General features: G+C 40.1%; 1 protein-coding gene across 1 annotated transcript in view; it reads right to left on the reverse strand.

Annotated features, from left to right (window-relative positions):
• Positions 1-3,336: 3,336 nt before the first annotated feature.
• The window catches only part of LOC107724921 (leukocyte receptor cluster member 8 homolog), a 12,300-nt gene continuing 4,290 nt past the window's right edge, over positions 3,337-11,346 (reverse strand). The window contains exons 4-14 of the mRNA XM_016534029.1: positions 10,683-10,757; positions 10,240-10,576; positions 9,989-10,166; positions 9,674-9,844; positions 9,324-9,551; positions 6,093-6,408; positions 5,815-5,916; positions 5,663-5,731; positions 5,457-5,586; positions 5,128-5,335; positions 3,337-5,028 (exon numbers count right to left, since the gene is read on the reverse strand). Coding sequence (XP_016389515.1) covers positions 4,866-5,028; positions 5,128-5,335; positions 5,457-5,586; positions 5,663-5,731; positions 5,815-5,916; positions 6,093-6,408; positions 9,324-9,551; positions 9,674-9,844; positions 9,989-10,166; positions 10,240-10,576; positions 10,683-10,757 — 1,977 coding nt within the window. The 3' untranslated portion in view covers positions 3,337-4,865. The remainder of the gene's footprint in view (positions 5,029-5,127; positions 5,336-5,456; positions 5,587-5,662; positions 5,732-5,814; positions 5,917-6,092; positions 6,409-9,323; positions 9,552-9,673; positions 9,845-9,988; positions 10,167-10,239; positions 10,577-10,682; positions 10,758-11,346) is intronic.

Raw genomic sequence — 11,346 nt, forward strand, 5'->3', positions numbered from 1 at the left:
TTTTACTGTTGTTTTAAGTTATTGTATTTCTACACACAAACTTTCATATGTAAACAAGTCTCTTAGGCTCACCAAATCTGCCTTTATTTGCTCAAATACATTACTTTTCAGAAGTAGTTACAAATGTTGTTAAATTAACCGTTTTCGATTTTAAAATATATTATAAATTATAATTTCTTCCTGTGATGGTAAAGCTGAATTTTCAGCAGCTATTACTCCAGTGTCACATGATCCTTCAGAATATCTTCTGTATATATTTTAAATATATACACATACATAGTTTTTCCACAATTAAACCTTTTAAGTATATACCCATTTTGAACAGTATTGTAATCTATACTGCAGAAATCACTCTATCATATCAATTTACACAACCTACAGATTACTTGGTTCGGAACTACAAGGAATCTTATTTTCTGTATTAATATTTACGCAGTTATTTTGAATGAAAAAATGCATGGAATATTCGTACTGGACAAAATTCTTGTATTGCACCTCAGGACCATAGTGTGCAATTTAAAGTGTGATTGTAAATGGCGAAAAACTTAGTTTGTGTAAAAAAATAAATAAAAATTCTATATACACAAGCTAAAACAAATCACTATTGAGAAGCAGAGCAGGAAGCACAATGCACATGCAAACCTTTGCAACTTGTCAGTTTGCAGACTTAGTTTCTAGTAGCATAAAAAAAACATAAGATTTAATTCTTTATTTTTCTCTCAAGATAAGAAAGTAGGTACATTATGTACAAATCAGCATCTACAAACGGCAGTATTTTCTCTATGAACTCCACTGTATATGAACACATGGAGCTCTAAGATAGGGCAGAGACACTAGGGCTTTGAGAGGTCGAGCTGTAAAAGAAAAAAACAGATGCAAATACAGTCCTATCGAAATACTTACTGCCAAGCACTGACTACATATAAACCAATCACAACATTGCATTACAGAACACAATAGAGGAAAGAAGAGGGAGACGAGGAACATGCAGAAAGAACAGATTGCTGAAAAAAATATTAAAGATGAGACAAAGCAAAAAGAGTCGAAATAATGTAAGAGAACACTTCGAGGCAAATCTAAAACAATATGAACTGAAGCAGAGGAAAGACGTTAAAGAAATTAGAAGTGCAAGAGGACAGGCAACATTTGAAGAGAGGGGATGAGACTGTTAGTAATACTGCTGTGAAAATATTACACTAACTACAACAGCAAGGGCTAAAAATATATTCCATGAAATAACAAAATAAACTGTGGTATCAATTGAGACAATCAACATTGCTTTGGACAATCCTTAAGTAATAGGCATTATGGGCAGCCAATCGACATTACCATTAGAAACTGCAGTGAGCTTTTAAGACCTGAGAGACATTACTGTATGGATTTCTAGAAAATGTCTAACCATCTGTATGTCCAGGTATGTCCAGTATGCAATTTTACAGCTTATATTAAACTCAAAAGTTAGACATCAGAAACCCCAGTCCATCAACAAAACACCAAACAATACAGCAGTAAACCGCAATTGCCAAAAAAATAAACAAAAAAAACAAGCAGTCAAAACAAAACGCCTATTAATACACTTAGAGAAAAAAGCAACGTTAATAGAGAAGACACACCTGAACATACAGCAGCAATTCTACGAAACACTATATGGAGCAATTCCTAAAAAAAAAACCATACATCATCTTCAGACTGACATGGTGGATTTGTCATGGTTTCATAAAGGCATCAAGGAAAACATTGCAAATTGAAATCACCAGGCTCTCCTCAAAATGACAAATGCATCAGACAACAACAGGCACAATGAAGCATCTCATTTGGCTGATGTCTGGATGTCTCAATGCCCATTTTCCAGTGTGCCTCTGGATTAGTTTTGCCCTCCTTTTCATCTCTTGCTTAGCTCCGAATGTGCATGACTGCAAGAAGAGACAGAGAGAATCTGGTAATGAAGGAGTGCAGGAGGAGAGAGGAGAACAAGGGGTGGGAGGGGTTGAAAGTTGAGGAGGAGAGGAGAGCGAAGTCAGTGTGGCAACCAGCAGCATCAGCAAATAATTCATTTACAATGTACAACCAAATACAAGATGAAGGTAAACAAAATGAGCTAGAAATATTTGATTATAACCATTTCCCAACTTTAGTACATTGGGTTAAAAACTACAAAAAAAAAACAACAACAAAAAAAACCCAGTGTGGGCTTAAACCAAATCTTTCTCTTATTGTTGGAAACTTCTGTGTCTAACAAGTGAATTTTTACAGGTATGAGAGCAAGAAAAGCTGAACAGGGAAACAAGGAAGATGATAAAACAGAAAGTCACAAAGCTAAGATGACTTAAGAAACAAAAGGAAAGAAATGACAAAAATTGCTTGGAAATATGAAGTAATGATCAACAAGGGAAAGATTTGGCATATAAATTCATGACTCCTTCATGAGTGTGGATTGGATGTTTTACTTCCTAACGTAATTTATTTAATGTCTAGGGCAGGGGTAGGCAAGTTCGGTCCTAGAGAGCCGCAGTCCTGCAGAGTTCAGCTCCAACCCTAATCAGACACACCTGAACAAGCTAATCAATGTCTTCAGGATTACTAAGGCTATAGGCAGGCGAGCTTTTTTTTCAGGGTTGGAGCTGAACTCTGCAGGACTGCGGCTCTCTAGGACCGAACTTGCCTACCCCTGGTCTAGGGGAACAAGAAACTTTAGAATAATTTGAACATGAAAATTATATGCACTAAACTGCATATCAGTATGCACATGCTCACCACCCAAAATATTATATTTAAACTTTTAAAACTGCCAGCAAAATTAATGTATAGTTCAAAACGACACTTACCATTGTACAAACAAATAATCTATGAAATCAAAGTAACCATAAGGAAAAAGAAAAAAAAAAACTCACTTCTCACATTATTTACATGAGCAAATATGTACAAATTTCACCAACGAGGTGTTAGGGACGCTTTCTGCTCATAGTGGCCCTGAGCACATCTTGCTAAAGCACACATATTTCAGACCCAAGCCTTATCCATGCTAGATCTTAACATTAAATAAACCTGATTACGTCAAAAAGAAAAATGCTGGTGCACATGCTCCTTGTTCATTTACAATGAAATTGATGTACAAGTAGCAACTCCAATTTTAAAGCAGTCCATTAGAAATCAAGGAGCATTAGATTAACTTTGTAATACTTTGAATTGGTACAACGTTTTTACTACAATGTGTTTGTGCTTCAATCATTGGCTAGATTAAGACCATGATACCATATCAATCTCTGAGATTTACTACTGTATCACAGTAATATCCATGTAAAATGAGCAGATCCTTTAGATTTTTGTATGGATCTATTGGTGTCAATCTTGCAGATAAGGAGTGCAACAGGGTTCAGTATTAGGCCCATTTTAAAATGAGAAATGACAAATTCACAACCTGCCAGAAGGATTAAACCGATACCAATCCAAGCACGTTGTTCAACAGTGGTAACACCTCAACCCAAGCTGAACGAAGATTTCACCACGTTTTCAAAATATCAAGTCCTTCTTACCAGCCATTACCAGTTGACGTGGCCAAAGCTTAAGGAGCCATACAAACCCATGTGTTTCCAAACCCCAGCAGGACAGTGGATGCCCTTGTAGAAGTGAGGTGACTAGTGGAGATCACCATCTGAAGAGGAGACAAGAGAGAGCCGCCAACTTGCTGTGATGGAAAACAGAGCTTGCTTTTCCTTCTGAATAACTTTTGCTTCTCAGGCTGACTGCATGTTAGGCTTAGGGACCTTCTATGCTGGGGGGTGCTTTGTAAGAGGACTTCGCTCTTCAGAAGCTGGTGGTCAAACCTAGTGGTGAATGAACACCCTAAGTGGACTTGGATGACTTTTAGAATGATAGGCCCTGTTCAGATCACAGCTGGGGTGGAAGTGAAATATTTTGAGTCACTGAGTTGTGCTTTCTGGGTGTCGAGGAATGATTAGGAGGTTATCTTTGACTAATGAAGGCCAGCTTCTTGAGTGTTGATGATGTGCAGGAGAGGGAGAGAAGACTGTGCGGGAAGGGCGCGGAACTTATCACAATGCGGAACAGGGCCTAATCTGCATTTTTTAACGGTGGTTGTCTTGTTATAGCTCAGTCCAAATATTACATGCTATCAGCATTAGGATCCTAGAGATGAAGGGAGCCAGGAGATCCAACAGAGCACCTCCACCAGTGAACCACTGAAGACATCTCAGGCAAAGAGAAAGATAGGGAATACAAACCATCCTCTTCTTGCTTGAAGGATTGCACTGAAGCTCACTTTGCTTTAAAGTCCATTAAAGATGACCAAAACCTTGCAGAAGGATCCTTTGGCTTCACATAGACTTGATGAGCTGGTACACCATTGGTGGCAACTGGCTCACATTATATTCTTGGTTAACCATGATGTTTTCAGGTCTTGAGCTTTGCGGCTGTTTGCTTGAGGGGAGAAAAACATGAGAACACACAACACTGTTAGCTTAAATGCTTTTTTGAGCTCTGTGATGTGGGGACCTGACATAACCTGCTGACCCCGACCCCATCAGATCTTTGCCTCTTTTTCCTTTTTCTATTGGTGTAAGGGATAGTGTGCGCAAGTAAACTGGTTGTCTGATACTTCATTAAATGGGCTGTGTGAATAGGCTATACTGGGTCTTGAATATGGCACCTAGTCCCTGTATGTCATCTGTCAGAAAGTCCATCACTCTACAAGAGTTAAAAAAAAAAGTTATCTTTCATAAATATGATCAGTTCTAGACTGAGTGTGTCTTATCTGTTGTGTAGATATCTGGTCCCTTATCTACAGTTTTGTCTTTTTAAGCTCTATAAAAGCCAATTCTCTGGTCAACCCCCACCCTTTTCCCATACTATAAAGTTGTAAGACTGGCTGAGCTAACTTTACAGTCTATTTTGCTTGGGTCAGAGGGGGTTAATGTAACCCCAAGCCCTGTTAGAAATGCTAAACATGAGTCTAAATCCGAGAAGGCCAAGCTGGACTGCACATACTCCACCGGCACAGAGGGCCTGAACCTGCAACAGAGAAAGAAAAAAAAAAAAAAGAGACACTTTAGACTTCAAATTATAAAAAGCATAATTTTTGTAAGCATTCTGCTTGGCAACTGCACTCACGTTTTAAGAATAGCCCTCAGCGCTAGATTTCTTTCACGCTCCACAAACTTATCAATAAGGTAAGCAGCCATACGTGGAGCATTCTGATAGAGTTTGAAGAACCGGTGGAAGTTTCCAAGTGCCCAGGCAGTACGGAGCTCAAGAGCATGAGCTACACACGGATCAGCACGGAGCTCAGGGGTCAGGTACACAAGCTCGGTTGTCAGGTCTATAAAAATTTTTTAGCAAAGGCATTAAAGACTTCATGTGTGATTGAGAATGTATGACATGGACTGAAAAAAGTGAGTGTAAACTTGACTGTTCATTCTACAAAAAAAGGCAATTTATACCTCCAGAATTCTTAGTAAAGATATAGTAGATAAGTCTGTAGGCAGTGAATTCTCCCACGTTGTCCGATGAGCAGTCTTTATACAGCGCCTTCAGCTGGGTCTGGCACTGGTTGAACTCCTCGTGGTCACCCTGATAACAGTCGAAATGTGGGTTTAGTACAAAAGAAAAAAGCCTTTCAATCAAAGCTAACTTTACATGCACATACCTTTTCCAAAGCGATGCGAGCATGTGTTTCATACACCTCCACAGTGAAGTCTGTACGCACACCTTGAACCTTGAATGACACAAGAATTCAAAATAAGACACTAAAAGATAAAAATGTGAGACAGGTAAGCGGTATTAGTAAATATTTCTCACAGTGAGATCCTGTCGTATTGACTTCATTTGTTCACATGCGTACAAGTAATCCTGATTGGACTTCCAATGGGTTTTAACTGCAATCAGGGACTTTCGCAACACCTAAAACACAACAGAAGATTCAATACAAATCTTCAAATAAACTGCTTAATTAACCAAATACATACCACTTTTTGAGTACAACCCACAAACAACACACACAGCATACAGTGCTGACCACACAACTACAACCAGTAAACAGATCTCTAAAGGTAAGCAACACTTTGAAAAACACTCACAGATATGGGTCTGACGGTTGCAGGGTCAGGGGCACAGGTCAGGCGCAGGTAGTTTTTGGTGATGTCCTGGCAGGTGCCAACTATGGGGCATTCATCCCAACTCAATCCCTCTTGTGTGCCATTAGGGAGGTCAAAAACATTAATGTTTAACACCAGGGGTTCAGTGCGTAGTTTAGTGTGGAAGCGTGCTGCCCGGCTCTGCTTCTTCGCTTCACGATTTGGGTCATGAAAGTCAAGCCCTGCATTACCACCTTTCCGCTTTTTACCAATACCACTGGCGAGGTCTTCCATATTCCTGATGGAAGTCAGAAAAGAAGGTTAATGAGGTCAATACAAATGTTTTAAAGTGGCTACATTTTCATACTGACCAAAATGTGATAAACACATTCCTTAACCCTAAAACAGGCAACGTGTATCACAAGATAGGCCTACATATTCTTTAGTCTCTTGTAGGAGGCACGAGGAAGAATTTTTCACCCAATACTGTTATCATTATCATAGTTGAGGTTGTTTGGAGTATGGGGGTCACATCACTTGGATAAAATGTTCTGTGCTTGTTTTGTCAGTTTGACCAAATCGATACTTTTAAAACTGTACCGGTGCCTAAACAGTGCATGAACTGATACTTATATTTTTTTTCTTTCCCAAAATAGGAAGGAATGGTCAATAGCGTTATAAACACATGTAATGTCCATTTCATTTATTATGGACACCAGAGGGCACCCTTGTGCAGAAATTCCACATATGCATCACAGAAGTAACAGAATTCACTACATTCTAGGAAATCTCTTATATGGACAAAGGCATTGCTAACTCTGTAACGGAGTAAACAGAAGATATAAATGTTTTGAATGATAAAACAAAGTAGAGTCCATTTCAGTTGGCCCCCGACTTTTTTATGCCCCTAGGGCTGGGCTTCGGGCAAATTTTCACATCATAGATCAGACGCGGGCCAAGCCTCGGGCCTGTTTTAGGCTTATCCTTATTTTTTTTATATTTTAGACATCCATCAATTAGTGATAAAAAAATATATATAATTGCCGCGCTGGTGGAAACACCACGAGACCATGCTACCGCGACTGTCAAGAGCGGCTCGACGGTGTTTAGTGTCCAGCAGCAGAGCGTGTGCCATCAGTGCAGCTGAAGAGTTCTGCGTTCAAATGCACGCAATAGGCTAAAGCTTGCCGCAAAGCCCCAGCAAAAGTAATTACTGTGTCAGGTGAAAATAGTAAGGAGTTATTTGAATTATTTACTAATAAACTAGTGTTTTCTGAGTCGGTGTCGCAAGGATGAAGATGTCGATCCTGACTCGCCATCTCCTCATTAGACGCGCCTTTAGAGAGAAGTGCATCTTTACAGATCATGATTATAATGAAAGAGTTTTTGTTTTCTATTGGTTTTATTTCACCAAGTAGTAATTTAAAGCTTTCTATAGATATATTTATCATGTCTGTGAGACATGTATTCGCTGAGTTTCGGTTCATTTTTGTGAAGCGCTCCTGTTCAAGACCGAGACGGCAGAAAGCGCATCATGTTTGTTTTCTTTATTTTATAAAAGCACAACGTTTTGTTGATATTGTGAGTACACAAATAAAAGTAGACCCTTTACAGTTCCGAATTATGTATTACTTTTACCTTTATGAGCAAAAATGACGGCGTAGCTATTTTAAGTTGATTCCACTGAAAAAAATGCAAGTGATCGCGCGGTTGCCTCCATGTCCTGCAAAGCGTACTTTAGCTTCCACTCTCCACACAAACTACTGGATATAGCGCACATTTATCTAGGCTTAACGTTTAAACATTGTTATATGCTTGAACTGTTTTATATCTATAGATTTTATTTTAGGCAAGTCGTGATGATTTGAGAAGGCTAAATTGATCAAACACCGGCTATAATCAGCTCACTGTCTGCCGTTGGCCATTTGGTCATTACTTTAAAAAACAAAAACTTCTATTTAACGAACAAAAAAAAAAATACTCCAAACGTTTTTCTAAATTAACTTAATAAAAAAACTAAACGAAATATAATCACTTTGCCATTACATACAAAACTGAACTATTTTAATAGCTGAAACAGCAGTAGAAGCGGTTTTGGGAGAAGGGGGAAAAAAGACGGGCTCGGGCCGGTAATTCTGATAAGCTGTCGGACACGGGCCGGGCTAGGGCCTGAGCGTCTCGGGCCAGGGCCTGGCTGGGGCCTAAATTTAAGGCCCGTGCAGGGCTCTAAAACAAAGGCAATAAACAATCAACTGCGACAATGTATAGTTTATCTGTTATCCAAGCCATCGTAGGTATTTTCATAATTAAGTATATTTACATTTACTCTAAACTAAGTTTTTTTTTTTTTAGGATGAAGTCAAATAGTGACGAAAGAGATGAGTTTTCAGCTGTCGCTTGAAAATTGTCAGGGAATCAGCATTCCGGATAGGGGTTGGAAGATCATTCCACCAGCCAGGAACAGTGAACGAAAATGTTCTGGAAAGTGATTTTGTGCCTCTCTGTGATGGTACCACGAGGCGTCGCTCACTAGCTCACTATATTTATAATCCATTGCTAATCGACATAGCCTTTTTTACAGTATAGAACATTTTCTGCCTCATTCTGTGACAAGCCACATCAGATCACAAAAGTGTTGTGGAGTAAAAATTTTATAATGTTCTCTTTTGTTGGATAACAGGTTTAGAAATGCTTATTGCAAGTCATTACAAGGGAAGTTTAGCTTTAGGTATTTTAATTTAAGCTTGTTTAGCTGAGATAGCTAACAGCAGACCTGCTGGCATCAGAGCAAGTGTAAAATACTGCATTAATGCGCTCCTCGGATGGTCACTTTTCCCGAGTTGTGCTTTTAAGTCAGAATGTGTGAACAATGTGGGACACTCACGTTACTAGACAGATTTGTATTATTAGAGTTTTCCGACTTGCGTTTACGTGCATTTTCTCAGACGGAAATTATTTTTCACGTGCGGTGCTGGTGATAATGCTTCTTATGTCCATTTTGGAGAACCAGAGGACAAATAGCGCAACCGATCGCTCAGGCATTCAGTTGGCACTGAAATGAGGCACCGAAACCTAAGTTTTGATTCTGTTCTAGTACATACTGGTTACATAGGTACCGGGTGCCAATATGGTTTCGGTACCCAACCCTACTGATCTCCATTTCCTTTCATATTTACTAAAAAAAAGTGACCGTATTAGATTATTAATCAAGCACATTAATGCCCTGCACATTACCTGCGATGATGTCTACTCCGGTCCCTGTGTCGGCTGTGAGGTGACGGGGATCGTGACGAGGAGCAGGATGAGTGGGAGGAGCTTGAAGAGGGGCTTCTTTGAGAAAAGACATTTCTGTAGTTACCCAACCTGGCCCCAAGCCTGCCACGGGTGGCTCCACCTCTCCCAATAGCATTTTCTTGAGAACGCTGAGGAGCTGCCTCCCAGCGAGACTGCTTTGTCTTCAAACTGATAAAGCAAGTGGTTATTTAGTGCCAGTAGTTAAGTTTGAAAAAACAAATCTGAAGCGGACTAAAAGAATGCTGAACTAAACCAAGGGTAGAAAGTTACAGAACAGAGATGCAACTGACTCTGGCAGTGGTTCTCTGGTCCAGTCGATAGTGTAAGCAGAGCCATCCTGTAGTCTGGACTGCAGAAGATCTTTCAGCACTTTTTCTGTTCGGTCCTTATCCTCTTCAGATTCGCAGGCTGTGAAGCAGCGTTGTACATACTCTTTCATAGCCTGTGGCCAGTCCTGTGGCCTACAAAAAAAAAAAAAAAGGTTTTCACTGATTTTAAATTACATTTAAAAATCACTTCCTTAATATGGGTGATGATACCTTGCATTTAAATTAGCACAGATCTAATGATTTACCTTAACTTAAAATATTTCCCAAGACGCTTACCGAGTTTGGGCGGCTCCTGTGGAAGTAGTAGAGGTTGCAGCAACAGACCCAGGCGATGGGTTTGTCGCAGTGGGTGAAGCCAATCCAGGGGCCTGATCACCTGAAGGAAAGTTCTGATTGGTCATGACATATGGGCGTTTTTGTATATTAAATTTGACAGCACCGGTTCCAGGAGCCTCTGTTAGGGAAGAAAAAGAACATTAGGAGGATATAATTAAAAGTCGTACACACATAAGCACAGAGACACATACGTTTCATGCGTTGCCACAGCTGCTGGCCACCTTTGTTCATATTGCTATTGTTAGGTTTCTTAGCATCCACCCTGCCTGGGCCACCATATAGGCCCTGTCCTGGACCCTGCTGTTGAGGGGGCTGATATGCTGGAGTTTGGTAACCCTGGTACCCTGGCCGAATCTGTCCTGAATTGTAGCCCTGCATCATAGCGCTTGAATCAGTGGGGCTGTATGGCATGGTACAATTAGGGTTGTAGGGGGTCTGGGATGGTGGAGGGGGGTAAGAGGTTGCAGGAGGAGGGGGCTGGGAGGGATAGCTGGAGGACTGATCTTCCATCATGGGCATAGCAGGGGCCTGAAAAAGAGAGGAAGGGGTAATCAGTGAAATACTTCAAACGTACAAAAAACTAGGTCATATACATGGCCAGCACTAATTCAAAATGATATTTAGAGGTCTATACCTGTCCAGTGGGTGTAGCAGGTGTCTGGTAGCCCCCTGGAACACCATACTGTCCTGGAGGATATGGTCCTCCATACTGGATGGGGGAACAAAAAGGAAGAAGGAAAAAAAAAGGGAAAAGAAATCAATTATTAAAACTGCACAAAATAGGAAAGCTGTAATGTTTGGGTTGAGTGGTACTAGCATTTTATTTTGGTTACAGAGAAAAGCTGGACATCATACACTAATGGCACTTTTCCACTGGTTGGCATGGTTCGGTAGGGCTCACTTTTGGGGGGATTTCCACTGTGTACAACACCTGGGGCCGGATTCACGAAAATCTTCTTAAGAAATAATTTAAGAAATTTCTTAAGATAAATACCACGAAGTTCGTAAGAATGTTCTTAAGTGCAATTCTTGAAAAATTCTTAAAGGGGTAGTTCACCCAAAAATGAAAAGTTTGTTTATCTGCTTACCCCCAGGGCATCCAAGATGTAGGTGACTTTGTTTCTTCAGTAGAACACAAACAGAGATTTTTAACTCCAGCCATTGCAGTCTATCAGTTGTATAATGCATGGCAACAAAATCTATGAGTACAAAAAAAACATACACAGACAAATCCAAATTAAACCCTGCGGCTCGTGACGACACATTGATGTCCTAAGACACGAAACGATCGGTTTGTG

This window comes from Sinocyclocheilus rhinocerous, unplaced genomic scaffold (genome assembly GCF_001515625.1).
Source record: "Sinocyclocheilus rhinocerous isolate Xijiao unplaced genomic scaffold, SAMN03320098_v1.1 scaffold883, whole genome shotgun sequence".
NCBI classification, from domain to species: domain Eukaryota; kingdom Metazoa; phylum Chordata; class Actinopteri; order Cypriniformes; family Cyprinidae; genus Sinocyclocheilus; species Sinocyclocheilus rhinocerous.